Source organism: Puma concolor, chromosome C2 (assembly GCF_028749965.1).
Source record: "Puma concolor isolate L17-30 chromosome C2, mPumCon1.1.hap2, whole genome shotgun sequence".
NCBI lineage: Eukaryota > Metazoa > Chordata > Mammalia > Carnivora > Felidae > Puma > Puma concolor.
In genome coordinates, this window is record NC_141675.1 from 156503444 (window position 1) to 156525481 (window position 22038).

The 22038-nt window shown below is 52.4% G+C and overlaps 1 protein-coding gene across 6 annotated transcripts; it reads right to left on the reverse strand.

Moving 5' to 3' along the window:
* Nucleotides 1-725: 725 nt before the first annotated feature.
* On the reverse strand, nucleotides 726-20989 carry ZBTB21 (zinc finger and BTB domain containing 21). 6 transcript variants are annotated; one of them, XM_025914017.2, is made up of 3 exons: nucleotides 20782-20937; nucleotides 6704-8304; nucleotides 726-6103 (listed from the first exon to the last, which is right to left on the reverse strand). In XM_025914017.2, exons 2-3 carry the CDS (start codon nucleotides 8289-8291, stop codon nucleotides 5109-5111), a joined length of 2583 nt encoding a protein of 860 aa, XP_025769802.1. In that variant the 5' UTR covers nucleotides 8292-8304; nucleotides 20782-20937; the 3' UTR covers nucleotides 726-5108. The 6 variants fall into 6 exon arrangements, with proteins under 6 accessions (XP_025769802.1, XP_086532154.1, XP_086532157.1 ...); XM_086676028.1 differs by adding an exon at nucleotides 14728-14795 and having other exon boundaries at nucleotides 726-8304; nucleotides 20782-20839; XM_086676031.1 differs by having other exon boundaries at nucleotides 726-8299; nucleotides 20778-20989.
* Nucleotides 20990-22038: the final 1049 nt, after the last annotated feature.

Consider the following 22038-nt stretch of genomic DNA (forward strand, 5'->3'; position numbering starts at 1 on the left):
CGGTCATCACTGCGAAGAAAAGGGCACAGTAAACACTTTAAACAAAAGAGTATCTGGTGGCCAACTGAGCAGCACAGCTAAAGCAGATCGGGACAAAGAGGTTATATACTGTTCCTCTAGGTGCAGCGTGACCACGAAACTGTTGGCCAGGGGCCCCCAAGACGGGGCTAGGGGCTCCGGGGAGGAAGAGGGCTCGGGGGCAAGCCGGGTGCGAGCCTGGCTACCACTGCGGACAGGCTCCTTCCCTTCCCGCAGTCAGCCTGGCGACCACGACTCATACCCCCTGATGGGGAAAGCTAGTGACATAAGAAGGCAATCTATCTTGGCATCACGGAAGGGCCTCGTTGAGGATGGCAGACGATGCCACAACCTGGAAGCCCTGAAAATTACTGCTGACACGTCAACCTGGAGTAAACGTGCTGTCCGTGCATTTTACCCCGTCGGCATTTCAAAAACTAACATGAACAGCAGACGAAAAGGTAGATAGGCAAAAACTGCTGCTTATGTGGCTTAACGGTGCCGTATTTGGGGCGCCCCAGGAACTGCAGCTTCACTGCCAACCCCGTTCCACAAGCAGCCTGGACGCGCTGGGGAAACCAGAGCTCTCACAGCCCTTGGCGGCCCCTCCTGCTACTCACACAGAACGGCTTCGTCTTTACTTTCAGAAACGGATATGCTGCTGATCAAGGTCGTCAACGCCCAAAATATACCAGAGAGACCACGACTCCAAACAAAATACAGTACAAATTTATTGACTCCAATCATTCTTAGTCAAGATTTAAGCAAAGGAAACAGACGATGGAATTGGATACAGAAAAAGCAATGGATTAACATTAGATAGAAATCCTATTTTACCATGAATTTTGAGTTCCAAAAAGCTCATTCCTAAATAAAATTGAACAATGATTTAGTCTGCTAAGGCATCTGACAACAAAATACACGCAATTTGTTTATAACCACATTTGCTTAATAATAAGCATTTATTCAATGGAAAATGTTGAAGTACTGGATTAATGTCAATAAGAAATTATCACCTTTTGAAAATTAACATTAACCGAGGAGAAACTTTGTGGACAATTTGAGAACAGCACTAATAAATGATGAGGGAGTACTCAATTATTTTCAAGATTTACAGTCAAATACTTTGGTTCCCAAATGATGGTCTCTGAAAGGAATTTAAGAAACCTGACATTCACCCATGTTTCCTCCTCCAGCAGGTAAGCACGGCTGCTCAGGGTCCCCCAGGCGCGCGGAAGAAGTGCTCGCTAGAGCACACGCAGAGAAGCACCTAGCAAGCCCGTGACAAATTATGGAGACATAAAACTTCTTAAAGTGCTAAAGCCACAAAAGAAAACCCTATGTTTTAAACTTAAAAAAAAAAAAATAATAAAGCCAGTGTTAAAGAACTTACTGTATTAGCATTATTTAAATAATAATGCTTTTCACACTTATTACAAAAAAACATCAATGAGAATTCAGAAATTGACAAAACGGACTTGTAGGGTTCCAATATGAATTAGTGCAATTTATAAAGAAACCTGTTCTACATGAACTCTATTTTTGTAGTAAGAAAATTCAAATACCTTTACTTCCTAAGGTTCTGGATTCTGGTCATGTACGCACGCGCACGCACACACACACACACACACACACGCACGCACAGAGGGAACGAAGGCCAACTTTAGACCAGTGAGTTCTTGTCTGTCCCTCACCCGCAAGGACCGCTGGCCCGTAGAGGAAGATACCCCCTGCCTCCAGGAAAGGGCATCTTCTTCTGGTCCCCCAGCTTCTACCCTCATCAACACCAATGGCTGCTGTGTGTAGATACAATCGCCACTGGTTAGTAAGAGCTGGAGTATATTATTTGTTTGTTTTTAAACATTTACTCATTTTTGAGAGACAGAGTGTGAGCGGGGGAGGGGCAGAGAGAGAGGGCGACACAATCTGAAGCAGGCTCCGGGCTCTGAGATGTCAGCACAGAGCCCCATGCGGGGCTCGAACCCACGTAAGTAACCGTGAGATCGTGACCTCAGCTGAAGTCAGATGCTCACCTGACTGAGCCACCCAGGCGCCCTTGGAGTCTATTTTTAAAAAGGCTGTGAACGATCCACTCCAAAACAGAAAACCAAGAACCACACACATGTCCCCACAAATGCAAAATGACCTCACGGTTGAACCCTTAGTTGTGTATTTTGATAAAAATAACGAACGCACACTAGCCATGACTGGTTTTAAAGGTGAATATTCTATTAGGTTGAAATATTAACTACAAAAAACACACACCATTTGTAACCTCCACTGCTTGCTTTGATAAAGAGGTGTTTCAGGCGGCCCCTCCCGCCCTCTCCCACATGAAGAAAATGGTTCAACACAGCAAGTTCTCAGATTAACAAAGAATATATTAAAACATCTTACATTCTTTCCACAACTGCATAAAAAAAGGCATCCTGAATACTTACAAGGAATAATGAGCTTTCTACATTTTCAAAAATTAATTCTAATCAGAAAAAACATTTTCAACAACTTTTATGAGCTGGAGATGTAACAAGGAAAGACCCACTGGTCTCACACCAAGTATCTGCCTGCTGTCTGAGATCGACATTCTTAAATGAAGCGATTCACGTGTCTGTCATTACTCTGCTTCCTAACATTGAAAACAGTCACGTGAGAGGAAGCGTAGCTTACTTTCTGACCACCAAAATAAACTCTTTCTGCCTGACGCTTTGAAGGTACAGTATAAAAAGTAATAGAAAAACCAGAACTGCATTAGAAATGTTTTTTGGTTCAAAATTTTATTTGAAATCTTACGCTCCTTGCCTAGACAAAAATGGGAACGAACAAGACAAAACACTGGCAATTTTCAAAGTCTAACAGATACGCTGAGCGTGTATTTAGATCAAAAATATTTTTTACTGATTAACATTATCAAAAAATCTTCAAAAATGTAGCATAGAGGTTCAAGTCCTGGGATACTGAATTTACAATGCCAAGATGATGTGTGCCGTGGAACTGTCACACGTACTCTTAACAGCCAGAAGCAGGGACTACTCTGAGGGAAACTGTCCTCTGAAGAAGTGACAGCTACCAAGGTGCTCCGAATAAGAAACGGCACATTACAAGGGGGACTCACTCAGTGAACAACAACCCGTCCTGATGTTTCGCGTAAAATCCTAGGCTTTAGTTTTATCTTTCAAATGCATAGGTTTCTTCCAGAAAATATAAAGATGGCAATCGTCGGTAGCTGTGACTTCATTTTATTTGCCTTTCTCCATCAAATTTAACTAAGAACAAAAATAGGAAGCGACCACTCAAAAATACTTTGGGACTTGGGACAGTTTTCAAATGGAAAAGGAAACAGAAAGGCAAAATTTCGTCCACAATTTCTCTCATCTACAAAGTCCACTACTGTTGTATAAAAATGCTTGTGTATGGATAAAAAGTTAGGCGTGTCTTCCCTCCCGCTGGTCCGGAACGTGGGTGACGAGACCGAGGCCAGAAACCTTCTCTGTGGCAGCGGGATGCGGGGAAACACTCAGCAGATTGTTTCTCAGCCACAGTCTCTTTTTTATTTGAAAGAACAGCTTGCAAAAAAAAATGAATAAACTTGGGAGACTTCATCCATAGCACTACCTGACAAGGATCTCTTTTGTAGTTTCAATAGTATTTCCACTTGTACGTACCTAAGTACCTGCGAGTGAGACAGTTTTCCCCTTAGAAACACCCACTGAACTCGGGCGGCCCCTCCCAAAAGCCTTTTAATTGCAACTCATACAAAATAGGAAAAAGAAGAAAAAAAAAAAAAAGGCAGCCCAAACCCTGTGGGCCTTATTAGGTAGCGGAAACTCATTTTGGACCCTTGATCGCGCTTTCACACAGATCCCTGAGACACTAAAAGCAGTGACTCAGAGCAGAATGATTGCACTGAGGACGTTTGACCACAATAAACTCAACAAATTCTAACAGAAATCCTCAGGAGAGAGGCAGGAAACCGAACGCTGCAAATACCGCCGTCGAGGGCGCATGGAGACCGCGGTGTGGGGTTTCCCCGGCTCCCCAGCTCCGGAAGTCGATGCCAACTCCGGGCTCAGGGCCGCTGCGCCGCACGGACCCCGGGGCCTGGGATCCACAAGCGTGAATGTGAGTCCCGACCCGATCTGTTACACCAACGAGGTTAAACTCAACATCAGTGAGCGCCTCGTGCCACCTTTGTTTCCTGTCCCAAACGCGCTCGGATTTTCCCTCTGTGGCAGCGGTAAGTCAGAGGACGCCAGATGCTTCGTGTGCCCCGCGTGGTCAGAACGGAAAGCCGGGATGTGCACACGCAGCCCGGAGCGCCAGCTCTGACCACAACGCCTAGCGCCACCTTAGTTTCTGCAAACTTAGAGGCCTTCTAGAAATCCTGTTTTCATTTCCCAAGTCTCCCGTCCTTAATTATATTAAGTGACCCAAGAGCAAGTTTTGTTACTTTATAAAAATCTAAGTATTACTATTGCTGATTTAAATTCCTCACAACTTTCATACAAAAGAATGTCTACGTGACCACAAAATACCAAATATTTATTGTTATCAAGTGTCAGGATAACTTATTACAGTTGAGGCTTATCATTGTTTTATTGCTAAAGTATCCTAAGATCTAAGTCAACACTGCAGACTACTCTCCCCTTCCTCCTGATACTCTGCGGACTCCAGGACATGGCTGAGGCTTAAGCAGAACTTAGGTGTCCGCTATAATCGAAAGAAATACTTAAGTAGTATTTCACGGGCTGCAAATCAGTAAAAAACCAAAACAACCTCCAGTAAAAGAGTATACTGACACCGTGGAATGAGGAACCATGCAAACAACCGGGATCGATCAAAATTTCAACATCGATGAAGTCCAGTCGTCGTGTGACCGTAAGGTCCAGAGCACGACGTAGTTTAGTTTTTCTGAGTAAGGACTTTGCTAATTAATATCGATTTCCCTCGAGCTTCTATTCAAGCGTAACAATTTCCAACCTTTATTATTCCTTCTCTTCAAAAAATATTTTGTTTCTCATGCGCGGCTCACAGTTTGGGTTGAAACCTGGGGACCGCCTCCCCTTCCGTAAGGGGCCGAAGGGGCCGGCCCTTCAGTTGTGGCTTTGTTCGTGACTCCAAAGACTGAAGGCAGTCTTGAATGTCCTGTGGCACAGTTTACACATGAACTGTCTTTTAAATGTGATTGCCGAGAGGGGCGGGGCGTGGTAGAACAGCGTGTCGGATTCCTGGGGCACAAAGAGTTTCTCGGCGGCCGGCGCGGGGTTCTCGGCCACGCCCGTCGGGCTGTCGGGCTCCAGGGGCTGGATCTTGGGCAGCGGCGGGGGCGGGGGCAGCGGGGGCGGGGACGGCGAGTTTGTGGGGACGGGGCAGGCTTCCGGGTCCTTGTGCGCCGGCTCCTCGGCGGCCTGGGACATGTGGGACTGGAAGTGGCTCCAGAGGCGGAAGTTGGTGCGGAAGGCTTTGTTGCAAACGTGGCAGATGAAGGGCTTCACGGAGCACAGCAGCTCCTGGTGCCGCTCCAGCTGCTTGTGCGCCGTGAACGTCTTGCCGCACTTCTCGCACGGCCACAGGCTGCTGTCCTTGCTGGGGCCCGCGTCCTTGGCGGCCGCGCGGGCCTCGGGCGCCTCCTCCTCGGCCTCCTCGGCGGGCTCCTCCTTGACGTGGATTTTCAGCTGCTTCGAAAGGCTGAGGTCCTCGGGGAGGCAGGAAGAATCCTCGGAGTCGAAGTTCACCTGCTCGGAACAGTCGCTGAACGCGGCGTCGTCCTTGGCGGCCACCGCGTGGTTGGCTTTCGGAGGCTCGGCCTGGGCCTGGGGCCTGGAGGCGGCGGTCGCGTCGCCGTTGTGGTCCAGGCCGGGCAGGGAGAAGTGCTCGGCCGGCGCCATCGTGTTCTGGTTGTGGACCTCGACCTGGTGCCGCCAGATGCTGAAGGAGGACTTGAAGGTACGCATGCACTCGAGGCACGTCAGCTTCTTGTACTCGCACTTGCCCTCGTGCTCCCGCTTGAGCTCGGGCGAGAAAAACCTAAGGCTGCAGTAGGGGCAAACGGTTGCGTTTCGGCACAGCCGCTCGTGGCTTCCTTGCTCTAGAAGAGAAGAGAGCTTAGCATTACAGAGGCGGCACTGGTAAACCTCCTTGTTCTCTACCGGGCTCTCCAGAGAAACATGCTCCCTGGGCTTAGCAGCTCTAGTGACGCCAACGGGCTTTTCTCCCGGGTGCATCTTTACGTGCTGCTTGAACTGCGAGAGAAAGCGATAGGCCTTTCCGCAGTAGGTGCAAACGTACGCTCCTTTGGCTCGGGACCGCAAGTTCCTCTTGATGGCTTGGGCCTGGGAGCTAGTCTGCGCCTGAAAAGCGGGCTTGCCGCGCCTCAGCTTAAAGATCAGGGCCTTCTTAATCTCTCGCTCTCTCACTATGTCAATGAGCTTTCTCTGGAACTTCTCGTCCAGCACGGCGTGCGAGCTAGAGGCCGGCGACGGGTTCCTCACCACGCCGTGCTGGGTCTGGCAGTGCGTCCACACTTTGAAGTTCGTGTGAAAGCGCTTGTGGCAGATGTCGCAAGCATAGGGCTTCTCTGGGTTGTGGTACATGTTAATGTGCCGGTGAAGGCCTGCTGTGGATCTAAAGATCTTAAGGCAATGTTTGCATTTAAACTTTTTGTTTGGTCTCGTTCCCTCCAACTCACCAAATTCCTCTTTATTCAAGTCAGAGTCTGGAAAGTCGGCATCGGGGAGAGGAGGGCTCGCGCCCTCCTCCAAGTTCTGTTCGGACACCGGAGACCCGTGCTCGCCCTCCTTTACCTTCTTAAACGGCAGTCTTCGGTCCGCCTGGAACCTCCTTTTGGCCGGGAGTCTGCTCACGTCTCTTTGGTCGTCTTCGGTCTTCAGGGAGAGGTCTCTCGTGACGGACGACGCGGCCGCCGGGTCTCCCACGGTGACGCGGATGATGTCGGAGGGGTCCGACAGCGGGCTGCGGGGCTCCGTCTTGACGCGCACCTCGGCCACGGCAGGCTCGCCCTCCCTGTCCGTGGACTGAGAGGCGCTGAAGGACCTGAGGCGGTGCGGCTGGGGCGCCGGAGTCCGCTCGTCGAGGGCTGACGCGTCGTCGCACTCTTTCACGGACGGCTTTTGAGACAGAGCACAGAACACGTTGGCGGGCACCTCCCCGGACGCTGCCGAGGGCCCCTGGGAAGACTTCAGGTCTATGGCGGGCGAGTAGACGGGAACCTGGCTGTCCATGGACAGCGAGCGCCTGAGCAGACTCTTCACCAGAGGGCCGCTTCTGTCGATGCCTTGCTTTCCGGAACCAGGGCCGCCGGACGGGACCACCAACCCCAGCTTCGAATAGTACAGCAGGTTCCTGTCTTCGCCCGGGCCGCCTCCTTTGCCGGTTTCCTTCAACACGTAGGGGGTCTCCGACGCGCTTCGAAGAGACAGGACGGGCGGCCGTGGTCTCTTCAAGGCCAGCTCTATGGCTTTTCCTTTGGGCAGCTGGCCGCTCAGACACGGTTTCTCGTCCGTCCCCTCTCTGTCCTGCAGCGGCTTGCCAGGCGGCACCGCGTTGCTCTTCGCTAAGCTGCTTCTGTGAGGGTCGTCCACAGAGCCGGGACGCTCGAGGGACTTCGCGCAGCCCACAGGGCCATCTCTGGGCCAAGTCTTTTCGGCTACTGGCGACGCGTGAGGCGCTTCCGCTGGCTTTGGGACGTGGGGCTTCCCGGTGCCGGTCTTGACCGTGAGGCCGGGGGAGGGCCGCGAGGTGTGGCTCAGGTCGGGCTGATTCTGACCGACAGTTTTGCCTTGTGCTTCGTTTCGGCTTTGACACACGATGACACTTCTCTTCTGAGAACTGCTTTCGTCCTCTTCTATGAATATCTTCTTCCTGTTGGGACACGTTGGAAAGGGTGCCTGAGGTGTTTTCGAGACGATGTTCGTCAGAAAGGAAATCCCGAGGCTGTAGCCCAGCTCTTGGACGGCGGCGAGACTGCTTTTCTCGACAAATAAGGACGAAGAATAAATGTAGTTCAAAACATTATCAAAAGCATCGGGTTCACAAAAATCAAGCTGAAATACGGTCTGGGCCTCGTTCTCCTTATTCGTGAACAGACTCTGAAAATATTCGCTGCTGGCAGCCAAGACATTTTTATGAGCTCGAAACTTCTGGTCCCCGACGATCAGCAGCACGTCACACAGCTGCCCTTTGAGGCGCTCCTCGTTGAGCGCACTGAGGAGGGAGATGGCGTGGGCCGGGTTGATGTAATGCAGCAACCCCTCCATCGCGTGGGCTTATCTGAAAGACAAAGCGCAGAATCATCATGAAAAACGTGCCGAAAAGCTCGCCCTGAGACGGAAAGCTCCTCGAGGGCAGGGAACGCTAGCTGTCTTTTCCTAGGGGCCGACACTGAGCAGAACGCAGGCAGACCAAAGCTCTCCCTTAAATGCCACGGGAAACAGAAGCGAACCGGCCTCGTGGCTCCCGGAGACCAGCGATCGCTGAAGCGGAGCAGTTTTAGGACCGAAGACCGTACCACCGTCGGAAGGCTGCTGGAACTCGGCAGCTACGCAGAAAGGCACCACTTGAAATTAAAAGTTTGTTACCTAGGGTTCTTCATCCGATGCTTCGTTCTATCCCTTTTACCTCAGAGAGTAAGTATGAAGTTATCAGGACTCCCGAGCCCGTAATTCGGGAAACAAAGTCAGTCTTGCTTTTGGGCATACTTATACACGACATAAACTGTTACAACTGGGTCGCAAAGGGGTGGCCTTACCAGACCGTTAAAAATGGGCAAGAATCGGGGCGCCTGGGGGGCTCAGTCGGTTGAGAGTCTCACTTCGGCTCAGGTCATGATCTCACGGTTTGTGGGTTTGAGTCCCGCGTCAGGCTCTGTGCTGACGGCTCCCTCTCTCTGCACCTCTCCCCCCACCCCCCCGTGTCTCCCTCTCTCTCCGCGCCTAACCCACTTGCATTCTGTCTCTCTCTCAAAAATAAACAAACATTAAAAAAATTTTTTTAAAAATGGGCAAGAATCTGGGGCGTCTGGGGGGCTCAGCCGGTTAAGCATCTGACTCTTGATTTCAGCTCAGGTCACGATCCCAGGGTCATGGGATCGGGCCCCACGTCTGGCTCCTTGCCGAGTGTGGAGCCTGCGTTAAGATTCCCCCTCTTTCTCCACCCGCCCCTCCCTCACGCATATGCACGCTCACGCACTCTAAAAAAATTTTAAAAGGCAAGAATCTGTAAAGAGGTAAAAAAGTCACTTACTGATCACTACCGTATCAGTGCTTAACAATGGTTAGAAATGTTAAACAACAGAAGAGCTTGGGTTCTGTCTTGTTAAACACCCTACCGTCTCCCGAATACAATTTTCTTATCAAATCACATTTTCGACAGCAGCACAGAGGAAACTCTGGCCTGATCTAAACTTCATTATTACTAATTATAAGTTAAAAGGTCTGGATTCAGATCTCTCTGCAACTCTCTAACAACCTAAAGGTGAGACGAGAAAAGGCCTAGCGGCTGGGCGCATGTTCGGGCAGAGACACGGGGTGAGAGGCCACCTCCTTCCTGGCGGTCGGCTAGCCCCTCTGAGCACCAGGTCCTTCACGTGGAACATGGGGGACTGTGCCCTTCTTTAGGGCTGTTGCGAAAGTTACATGAGCTAGCATCTCATACACGGTAACCATTTAATTCAGTGTCAAAGAAAAGGGCCCATATTTGCACCACCCATGCTCTCGATGAAGGGAAAACCATTTCATACGCAGACAACACAATCAAAGCTGACCCTTCACTTGGGCTTCTGTCACTGTAACACCTCTGTGGTTTGACTGCAGTGTCCTCTGCAAAACAGTTATGATTTACAGATGCTGGCGAGGATGTGGAGAAACGGGAACCCTCCTGCACAGCTGGTGGGAATGCAAACTGGTGCAGCTGCTCTGGAAACAGTGTGGAGGTTCCCCAAAAAATTAAAAATAGAACTACCCTATGACCCAGCAGTTGCACTGCTAGGAATTGACCCAAGGGATACATACAGGAGTGCTGATGCCCAGGGGCACATGTACCCCAATGTTTACTGCAGCACTTTCAACAATAGCCAAATTATGGAAAGAGCCCAAATGTCCATCGTCTGCCGAATGGATAAAGAAGATGTGGTTTATACATACAATGGAATACTACTTGGCAACGAGGAAGAATGAAATCCTGCCGTTTGCAACAATGTGGACGGAACTGGAAGGAATTATGCTGAGTGAAATAAGTCAGTCGGAGAAGGACAGATACCGTATGTTTTCACTCACATGTGGATCTTGAGAAACTTAACAGAAGAGCATGGCGGAAGGGAAGGGGAAAAAAAATAGTTACAAACAGAGAGGGAGGGAGGGAAACTATGAGACTCTTAAATACAGAGAACAAACTGAGGGTTGATGGGGGCTGGGAGAGGGGGAAATGGGTGATGGACATTGAGGAGGGCACTTGCGGGGATGAGCACTGGGTGTTGTATGGAAGCCAATCTGACAATAAATTATATTCATAAAGATAAATAAATACATAAAATAGTATGATTTGGGGCACCTGGGTGGCTCAGTAGGTTAAGCGTCCAACTTCGACTCAGGTCATGATCTCTCCGTCTGTGGGTTCGAGCCCCGTGTCGGGCTCTGTGCTGACAGCTCGGAGCCTGGAGCCTGCTTCGGATTCTGTGTCTCCCTCTCTCTCTGGACCTCCCTCACTCGTGCTCTGTCTCCCTCTCTCTCAAAAATAAATGAACATTAAAAAAAATTTAAAAAAAATAGTTAATGCATTTATTTTTGAATGGATTCAGAGTAACTCGGATTGTTTGTGACCGTTTCATCATTCTGCAGGGGGCAGGTTGTAAATGTACCAAACCTGGCACACAGCACACTGCAAGTTCTCCTCTGGTTTCAAAGGATCAGCCTCTGCTGGTCAACCAGCATGGGGGCTCCTCAGAAGAGCCCACAAAGAGTTTGCTGGGCCCCCAACCTGGACTCCGTGAACACAGCATACAACTGCTTTACCACTGTTCTGACTCCCTTATGGTGCTGGCTCAATATGAGGGACTCAGAGACGTGCCTGCTTCCAGAGATGGTGCCTGGTAAGCAGCTTGTCCCCAAACACACGCTTTGGCCAGAGTGTACGGAGTTTCCGTTCATTGCTGCCTTCCAACGTTCTGTATCAACGGCAAATTTTAATTCCTCTATCTGTGACTGCTCGATAGAGACATCTCCCTTCCTCTTTTCTGTTAGCCATTTTAATTTCTTCCCTAATCCTACTGTCATGTCTTAACATCATGCATTTATTTACACAGACCCTTGTCATCTTTCACAAAGGTCAGCAGAAAAAGAAAGAAACTTGTAATGCCACACTTACCAACTCAGCTATGCCACGAACACGGTCTTTAGCGCTAATAGTTTTTGAGAAACCTAGCTCAGAAAAGCAACAGACGCAGCATTAAAAGCACGGACAAGTACTTTTCAAAAGCGTTTCTTAAAATAAATTTAGTGGTTTGAAACCAGCAATTAAAAACAGATAAAACGACGGGGACAGAGTAGAAAATGTCCGCATGGCTCAAACACAGTAAGGCTGCGATCTCCTGACACCTGTGTTTGTCTCACGTGCTCACATCCAGAGACGTAAGCATGTGCGATGTGCTCCTTCCCGCGAGTCCGGGCCAAGACGGGGCTCCGGGCTGGTCAGTCTCTGGGCTCAGTTTCCCCCACTGCAAGATAAGGATAACAGCGGCTACCACACCATGCAGTGGTGCGGATTAAAGGAGAAAACGGTGCTGCCATTTACGGAGCACCTACAGCACACTGCAAACTGTGCCAGAGCTCCACAAATCAGTCATTCACTCACTCGACAAAATGTCACTTGAGAAGGTCTGAAGAAGGCAAGGAGCCACGGCAGTCACCGAGGGAAGGGCAGCGCGAGCGGCACAGGGCGCAAGAGGCAGCAGGGCTGGAGCAGGGAGCCGCCGACTGCAGGGCTGGGCGAACCGCAGGCAAACTGAGCTTTGTGCCAGAAGCGAAACAGAGAGTCGCTCCAAGATTCTGGGCAGAAAAATGACAATGACTTGAGTTACGTTTCAAAAGGATCCCTCCGGCTACATTGTCGAGAAGAGAGCACGGAAGACAGGAAAGGCAGAAGCTGGGAGGCCAGCTGGGAGCCCGCAGCAAGGAGGCAGGGGACAGGTGACGGCAGCCTGGACCAGCTGGCAGCCTGCAGCAGTGACCCAGGGGAGACAGGACGGTGGGGGAGCAGGGTGGTAGCAGGGGAGCCAAGGCAGTTAGTTACTAGGACGTCTGATGGATTGACTGTAGAGGGTAAGAAGGCGAGGAATTAAAGAAAGCTCCACGAATCCCACCAGAACAGCTGGAAGGGTGTCCTTACCGGCGATGAAGTTTGATAGAAAAATTGGCTCGGGTTTTTTCAGGAATTCAGTCCGATTTTCCAAACGTGAGCACACACCTGTTGCCGGGTGTGCCTTCTACGGGCGCCCCTTCTCGCTCCTCGTTCCCTACGACCCCCTGTGCTTCCTGGGATCACTTCCCAAGCAAACATCCACTCTGCATTCCCATCTCAGGGTCTGCTCGTGGGGGAATCCAAACTTAGACACCCAGGGATGAAACCACAGGCACAGGCTGAAGGGCTGGGTGAGGACGAAACCGCGGGAGACTTCCATGTTCCTGGCCGTGCGGCAACTGCGACCCCACACCGTCCGTCCCCCACCACTGCGTGCCACAAACGACGCTGTTCAAACAAGTGTCCTTCTTTTGCTTTTCTCAAATGATCGTGATCGCTGTTTTTGTTCCAAGTCCCTACTTCTAATCCCTTGAACCACAGGCTCCTATACTCTTTGAGCGAAAACGTTCGGGAATTAGGAAAAGAATAAGTCACTCAGAGTGAGGCCTTAAGAGAAAGAGCCGCTGTCCCCGTAAACTGCTTAAACCATTCATTTGGCTACAGCCGCATTTAGAGCCCCCCACGAGACCACCGGCTCGGAAAGTGGCCGGGCACGCGCAGCCCTGGCACGCAGTGCGGGACGCAGCTGCGGCATCTCCCGTCCCACTGCCCTGAGCGCTAATGGACACTCGCGAGTGGCTCGGATTCGTGTGCCTGCTCTGCCACACATGGCGTCCACATGGCATCCACATGTTTACGCCTTAACTGCGTACCTACAGCAACCCTGGGAGGTGGGTACTCGGTTATTTTAGAGACTAGGAAACAGGCCCAGAGGGGCAGTAACTTGGCCCAGGTCACGCGCACAATAAACAGCCGAGCAGGACTCACACCAGGTGACCTGGCTCCAGGGGCCACGCTCTTTAACCCCTACGGCGCTCCTGTCGCTAGTTTCCTCCCTGAATTCCCACGCTAACATCTGAGCTGGGCACTGTGCAAACCCCCGTCCTATACAAACGAGGACACGGAGGCACTGAGAAGTCACGCACTGTACCTAAGGTGACTCAGTGAGAAGCAGGGCCAGCTGGGAGTTGGGTCCCAGAGCCTGGACTCCGTCATCACATTACCCGCTTCTCCTAGCCCGGTGCGTGTCCAGGATGTACTGGGCCCGGCTAGACGCGGAGGACGGAGGCCTGAGAAGCGTGGTCCCGTTTGAAAGACTTGTGTGGGACCAGGACAGGTCAGTCCGTCACCACGCATCAGCGTGCTGAGCACCACGCAGGACGGGGGCGGCGGTCCGGACGAGGTGTAGGTGCAGCCGAGAGGGAGGGCAGGGAAGGCATTCTACAGAACCAGCAGGAGTCAGAAACCTGGGAGGAGTCAGGCAGGATGCGTGAAGGGCATTTCAAGGACAGCAGACAGACAGAGCGCGTGGCTGGAGCACAGGCTACCCGCAGGGAAAGCGGGTGATGGGGCTGCAGAGGGGAAGGAGGCACGAGGGCCCCGAGGGCTAAACGAAGACCAGTCAAGATCCTAAGAGGAGCTGGATCCCTTCTGTCCTGTCCAGCGGCCCGGGACAAAGCCTTGAGATGTGTGCAGCGCGGGCCCCTCACCTGCCGGCTGAAGACCTTGCTTTTACCTTTGTAATTACTGAAACTCAAGATCGATGGGCCCTTTCCCGGTCTAGCTGCAAACAATTAACAATTTGGATTTTTGTGTTTTCAGGACAGTAGGTGTATTCATTTACACCCTGTTTAACAATGTGACTGAAAATATAAAATGCTCCGTTAGGAATGCAGGCAAAAGGGGTGTGGAAATCACAGCTGCTGAATTTCCCGAGATAACCCAGCCAGACCCTTTGTGGCTGGTGGGTGTGCGGACTGAATGTCCAAACCCCTTTGCTTTTTCGGCTCTTCAGCCCTCGTAAGGCCAGCTTTGCTGCTGAACGGACTGCCTCCTCCACAAATCTGCGGGCTCATCAGACTCCAACCTCTCACGTACGTTTTAATTATGAATGACCAGGACCTCGGACTCACTGAAGACAGCGCATCACAAATCTGAAAGCTCTTACGTGTAAATGCACACTGCCACCGCGTCCACCCCCACGCCCTTCCCATGGCTTATCTCCACCTGACTCATCGGTGAAGAGTTCCTGCTATCACTTTAGTCATAGTGAAAACCTGGCGCTCTTGAAAGGAAAGTGGGTGAAATGTGGACGAAAAGAGCCGTTTATGATGGACGGAAAGAGCTGGGTGGAAATCCCCCAAGGAAAACCAGATTCTGAAATAGGGCTGGCTCGCTTACCACTTGGATCCTCGCACAGAAAAATCTTCCCAAACTCTGCCTGAACTGTTCCTATTTCATGCGGTTTCCTGCAATTTCAAAATGAGAATCTTTATGCTTAACAATTCATGGAAGTCCCAGCTCCTGGAAAGGACGTTCAAATCAGTTGGTCTCCAGTCCTGGCTCTGCCACTGATCAGGCATATAACCTGGTAAAGGTCACTTGACCTTCCTGAGTAGTAGCTTCCTTAACCGGTGAAGTGGGGCTAACCCTGCTTACCACGTGGGAGTTTTCTGATCAACAGAAGACACACTGTGTTCGCAAGCTCCCACTGTATGTAGTGCTTCTACACGGCAAGCAGGCATTTTACTTCCTTCCTCTCTTCCCTTCCTGAATGTATGTGGTCCCGAGTGTTATAAAGAGTCGCTGGCCTGCTGTCCAATAGCTCACGTTCCCACGGGAGGACAGAGACATACAAAATTAAACAGGGTGAGGGATGCAAACAGTGCTACAAGAACACCGATTTCAGGAAGCACTTAATTTGGCCGGGAGGTGGGAGGGTGGGTGGGCGCACAGTGGGGACATCAGAGAAGACCTGGGACTCACGCTCGACTATCGGAACGGCAAAGGTTCCGTTCTTCCGGTTTTTACTACAGATACTTTTCAGAAACACACATCTGATTGCGTCAGGGCTTTAAACCCCTTATGGGGCGGGGAATCCAAGTTCCAACTCCCCAGCATGGCTACAAAGCACTCTGCAACTGAACTGCAGAAAATTATTTCATACCAATACCTCAGATTCCCTAGGTACTAAATGCCACGAGAGGCGGGGATTCGTATCTTAATAGAAATTGATTCAATGCAAATAATTTCCTCTTTATACCAATGTTAGCGGAAGGAATTAAGATTGTTAAGGGGATGGAGGGAAGGCAGATGATTTTGGAAGACCGCATTCTTGTGACGTGGACAGAAGACAGCAAAGCACAACAAAGCCCTGGCATAATGGGCACCAGGAGGTGAATGAGGGGCCCAGGAAGGGAGAGGGGAAGGGACCAAGATAGCCGACTGATGTTCACGTTTTGGAGACTAAAACTCAGGCTGGTGTCAGAGCTAAGATACATTACAAATCAAATTCCCTGCTGGACTAGCCCATAAGAGCCTCGGTACCAGTTCTATAGGAAAAGGTCTGTTTACATCCACGCCTGAACCGAACTCTGGGCGCACAGTCCCTTGGAGCGTTGGGGACCGCTTCCACAGTCCCAACCATTACAGCAGAGAAGAGAAGAAATGCACATAACACAAAGCAAACAGTCAGAAGAGCAAAGCGTCTACGCTTGACTCTGGAACATGAGCACACACGTACCACGCAGCCCCAAACCTTCGCTGCTGGATTTAGGCCTGACTCCCACGAGATTTTATTACTCGAAGGAGACCAGAAGTGCTCTCAGTTGGCTGTTATCACTCCCTCAGTGACAAGACAGGTGTCAGAAATCCTCCAAAGCGCCTCAGATTGCAGAGCCAGCCTTACTTAATCCGACCCTTCCCGGGCAGGAGTGCCGCTCCCTTGGGGCCCCCGTCACCCTGTTTTCAGTCTCCCGGGGAGGGGCTGGCTCTGGCTGAGGATGTGCTCCCTTCCACAGCACAGCTCTGGCCCGTGCGGGGCACCTCGGTCGGCGAGCAGCCTGTCTGCTTCTGCTTGGGCCTCCTGCTGGAAGAGGCCCGGCCCTGGGTTTGGCTTTGAAGACCACCCCCCCCCCCCCCCCCACCGCCTCGCCCCAGTGAGTGAGTGTGCTGTGCTGCTCTGTCCCAGCTCACGGGTAGGCACGCAACCAAAGCCAAGCAGATCAGAAACTTTCTGTCTGGAATACGGGCCTGCGAAAACCAATAAAGGCAGCAAATGAGTGGAGAGGATTTAGCGCAGCAGTGACCTAAAAATGCAGTGTGCCAGTGCCCACTATGCCCATTCCAGCCAGTTACCTTCGTTTCCGTACTTCCTGGCCCAATTCTTTAGCTTTTTCTTAAACCTCTGGAGCAATGCTGCATCTTTACAATAAATTCCTTGTTCTACTCAAGCTAGCCTGTCAGTTTCTGTTCTTATTCTTAAAGGACCCGAACTGATACATTTCCAAGTGTTACTCACTCTTCCTGCCGCACTCTCCAAGTCCATCCTTTACAACCCTGCTGCTGCACGGAGCTTCCTAAAACGAAGCTTCAAGCATCCATCAGGCATACACGTAGCTAATGCTACTACTGATTTATTTACTGAGCTCTTAGTATGTGCAAGGCGTGTTTAGACATGCCCGAAATATGGGCGCACGAAACAGATGAGGCCTCCGAATTCTAGTGGGGTAAATCAGATAATGAGCAAGGAAACAAATGAAAAAGGTAACTTCAGATTACGCTATAATGTTAGTAAACAGGGGGCCATACCTGGGTGGAGAAACGGGGTTTGGAGAGGGGGTCTAAGAAGTGCCTCGTGTGACATTTTAGCTGAGACCTACAAGTTGGGTGAAAATACGTAATGACAAAAACAATGGTTATCTGTGAAAACACAGAAATTTAAAAACACAGACTCTATAGCTCTGTAAATCTGGTTTCAAACCACTTTTTACATTTTCTTTCCCTTCATTATTCCCGTGTGACAACTTCCTGCTTCAGATGCTGTGTCTCTGAGACAGAACCCGAGTGTCCTGCTTCCTCCACTACCAGATCTGAAATGTCCAAGGCACCCCGTGGAACCTTCCCCCGCATGCGACTCAGCTGAACATTAATCATCTTTCAAAGCTCAGCTCAAGTCCAATCACTCCATTAAGCCTTTGTCATGGGCTGGACTGTGTCCCCCTCTCTGCGCCCCATTACACACTCAAGTCCTAACCCTCAGAACCTCCAAATGCAAGCAGATCTGGAGATACAGTCTTTTTTTTTTATTATTATTCTGAGAGAGACAGCACAAGCAGGGAAGGTGGGGGAGGGAGGGGGGAGAGGAAGGGAGGGGGGAGAGGGAGGGAGAAGAGGGGAGGGGAATCCCAAGCAGGTTCTGAGCTGCCAGCACAGAGACCCATGCGGGGCTTGAACTCAGGAAATTGTGCGATCATGACCTGAGCAGAAATCAAGACTCAGATGCTCAGACGACTGAGCCACCCAGGTGCCCCCGGAGACAGAGTCTTTAAAGGGCTCATCAAGTTTTAGTAAGGACGTTAAGGTGGACCCTAATCCAATCTGACTGGTATCCCTCCAAGGGGAGAGGAGGACAGGAGCACGTGAAGGCAGAGAGAACACGGCCCTCTACACACCAAGGAGAAAGGCCTCAGGAGAAACCAACGCTGCCCAAACCTCGATCTTGGACTTCTAGGCTCCAGAACTGTGAGGAAATAAATTGCTACTAAGCCCCCCAGTCTGTGGTACTTTGTTTGGCAGCCTTAGCTAAGGAATATACGTTCCTTGACCACTTCGGTTTATGAGCAGATACCTTTCAACTCCTGTATTACAGTCGCACCATTTACATAACGTTTACTTGGTTTGTCTCCCCAACAGAACGGTAAGCTTATGGAAGGACTAAAAACCTATTTAATAGATCCTGATACCCTTCACAATGGCCAACATAACTCCTTGCACAATAATATTTGTTGATTTTTCTGTACTCTGACAATCCAACTACAGGCGGGAGTGGAAACTGTGCCTTGTATTTGTTTTCCTAAAGTAAAGCCCGTCCCATCACAGCCTTTTAGAATGCTATATAGATTTTCCCGTTGCTTCCTAGATAAAATCCAAACTCCAGACTGGCATACAAGTTTGTTCATGTTCTGGCCGTACTTTTTCTTTCCACCCCCCTCTGGACACTCCTTACCACCCACCCTACAAACCTGTGCACCCAATTTTCACCACCTGACACACCTTTCCAAGTTCCCTTGGCCAGCCTGCCCAGAAAGATCTAGCTCAAATGTCACAGTCTCTACAAAGCTCCGGTTGCTGTGCCCGTAGCCCGTGGCCCAGTCCTAACTGAACTGCCACAATACTCCATCCACATCTGTGGTTAACACAACTATTTGGAATGATCTGTGTATCCCTAATGCTCAGCACAGGCCTGGCAAGCATCTCCCGGGTAAAGAGAGAAATCCATCCGTACACTCCAGGTTCAAGTCCCGCACCCGCTCACTGTCACTGCTCCAGCATCTGCTAGAGCTTAGCACGTTGGCAGCCCTGCTTCTCGCATGAGCTCTCGAGGCTTGAAGGCCCCCTGGACGAGGACGGCCAAACCCGCATCTCTGCTCAGACCTGCCCTTGGGCCCACGGGGCTCACTGAACACTTACTTCCATCACAGCACAACCCACGTGCCCGGGGCAGTCCTCACGCCGCCCCCCCTCGCCCCTACCCCACATCTGCTTGTCCTCACACGTTCCTTATTTGGTTAGGTATGCTGACAACCACCAGGTCTCCCAAACCGGAAACCTCTCTCCTCTGCAGCCCATCACCGGGACCTGGCAAACCTCGCCGGTAAACAGCTCTAGAATCAGCTTTGGGGACCACGAGAAATCGTCCCTTCAGTCATCCCCCGCTCACCCAGAGACTCCCTGGTTACACATCCCCTGCCATAAACACTGTTAAGGTTCCTGAAGGACTGGGGTTCTATCCTTTCCACTGTTCACCGCACACAACAAAGTGCATGCCACCTTCAAGAGCGTTGAATGAAATGAATGAAACATGACGTTACTTTCACGCAGACCAGTGCTCCCATGTCCACTTTCTTTCTGTTCTTTCACATCTAGGAATACTTAAATTAAACAGTAATGACAATTAGACGTTAGAGGTGGAAGAGGTTATTTACTCCAAGCATCAGAGGGGAGAAGAGCTGCCAATGGAAAATCCAAAACGGATCAACCCGCTTTGTCTTTTTAAACGAGATGCACAGACCACAATGCAGGCCCCTTACTGATGACTCGGGGTCATCATCATGGCAATCGCTGGACTATGTTGTAATACAGTGAGGCCCTCAGATGCCACAGGGGAGCTCCTGCACTACAAGACCCCAGGAGGCTGTACTACGCGGGGGGTCTGATTAACCTCTGCCCTCATCGACCCCCGTCTGGCAATCCCGAAGGAGAACCAGTCTCTGAAAACACCCCACCTCCAAACGTGCCGCTCAAGTGGCATTCTCCAGAACCACGCAGCCCTGTGAAGGGCTCGTACCGAGGGGCTCCCCCACGCTCCAGGCGTCTACAGGGCGCTACTGAACTTGGTCGACCTAAGCGGTCCGGGCGAGAACACACGAAAAGATCACGGGGATTCCCGCCAGCGGAGGTCTCTGGGCCGGGCTCTCCAGAACCGCTGGTCCCAGCCCACCCCCCTCCTCCCCACCGCCTCCGGCCGCAGATTTCGGCCGGGGCCTGTCTCGAGTGGGAAACCACCCGCAACGGAGCAGAAACAGGTCCTCCAGGGGCTCTGGAGGGAAACGAGGGCGCTCCGGGGTCCACGCGTCCGGCAGAGGGCCGGCCAAGGAGGCGGGCTGGGGCGGGGCCAGCAAAGTCCACCCGGGCTACTGGCTGGTTTCGCCTGCGGTCGCCGGGAGGGACCCAGGGGCCACAGGGCGCTGGCCACGGCAGGTGCGGGGTCCCACTGCCCCCAGCTCCCGCGCACACTCGCGCCCCCCGCCCGTCCCCACGCCTGCACGGGACTGCGAGCACGTGCCCTCAGCCCGGAAGGCGTCCCAACCGCTCCGCGCAGGTGCGCGGGCCAGGGCCGGGCACGTCCGGCCCAGGGGGCACCTGGCCGGGCGAGGGAAGACCAGCCGGGGACGGAGCGTGCGCAGTGGCGAGGGCGAGGCCAAGTGCGGGCAAGGAGCATGCGCAGTGTGAAGGCACACTCGGCTACGTGGGAGCCTGGGGCATGCTCGGTGAGAGCCCGGACCCGGCGCACGCGCAGAAGCGCTCGGAACCCGCAACCCGCTGGTGGAGAGAAAAAAGAGGAGAGAAATCACCTCAGAGTTACGTCAGGAAAGGCCGCGTTTTGCGAGGAGGCTATGGCCTCCCGCGGGGCCCCGCAGTTCTTCTAGGGCGAGGGGCGTGACAGTTACTCACCGGTCTCCAGCCCCGAGGCAGACGCCGGGCCCCTTTCCGCTCACACTCGGCTCGCGCGCGCCGCAGCCGCCGCTGCCGCTGTGATTCCATCCATCTTGAATTTGACGTCATCCCACACCAGGGATGAGGTCATCGCAGGCAGCGCTCGTCACGTGCGCGGCGCTGTGATTGGGCGGCTGGCCCCGGGGGGCGGGGCGAGGGAGGTGCGCCGCGCCGGGGGCGGGCGAGGGCGGGCCTGACGGGAGCGCCGCGGGCGTCCGCGTCCTTCCGCGCCCCGCGCGCGCCTTCCGTCTGGCGTTCCGCGTCCGCCCGCGCCCTTCGAGCGCCTGCTTCGCGCCGGCCCCGCGGCTTCCTCGGCTCGGGGCGCCGTTCCACTGCGGGCCGCTCTGAGGCTGCGGAGGGAGCGGGAGGCGACTCGCCGCGGTCGTTCGCCTCTTTCGGCCCGCGCGGCGCCGCGGCGCCGCCGCACGACCCTCGGGGGCAGGTCCTCAGGCTGGGGACGCTCGGCGCGCGGCGTCTCCGTCGGGGCTTCCGCCGCGCCCGCGCTCGGCGGCCTGCGCGGAGGTGCGCGGGGTGCGGGGTTTGCAGAGCTGACCTTGATCGCCCACCTGTGCCCCAGCCGCCGCCCGGGCTGCGCTGCAGGGACCGCCCGGGAGTGAGCGGGGGACGGGGCTCCCGGTCGGTCCTGCGCTAGCGGAGGAGGATGCTGCCCTGGTCGCCAGCTTCACGTGGCTTCTGCTTGTCATTGCGTGGCCACAGACCGCCTGCAGCCCCAGTCGGTATTAAGTGATCGCTCTGCACCTAACTCTGTTCCTCCCACGTCAGTGCCCATGTCAGTTCATTTTCTTGCACGAATGTTGTAATTGGGAAGCTCACTTCACTCGCAGTCTGGACCAGAAATTTGTTACGACAATTGCCCAACTCTAAACACTAGCTCTAAAGAAATGTTCTGTTAGACAAGCTCAAGATCAGTCTGGTGTATTCCCCAAAGCCAGAGGGGAGGAGATTGCAAGGTGGGGGACGGTTGCCTTCTAAAGCGGTAATGTTAGGGCAGACTTAAATTCTGGAATTTAAGTCGTGGTTAATACCAGGGCACCTGGGTGGCTTATTACGCCTCCGACTTTCGGCTCAGGTCATGATCTCATGGTTCATGAGTTTGAGCCCTGGGGTAGGTTCTGTGCTGATAGCTCAGTCTAGATCCTGCTTGGGATTCTGTGTCTCTCTCCCTGCCCCTCCCCTGCTAGCACCCTATCTCTC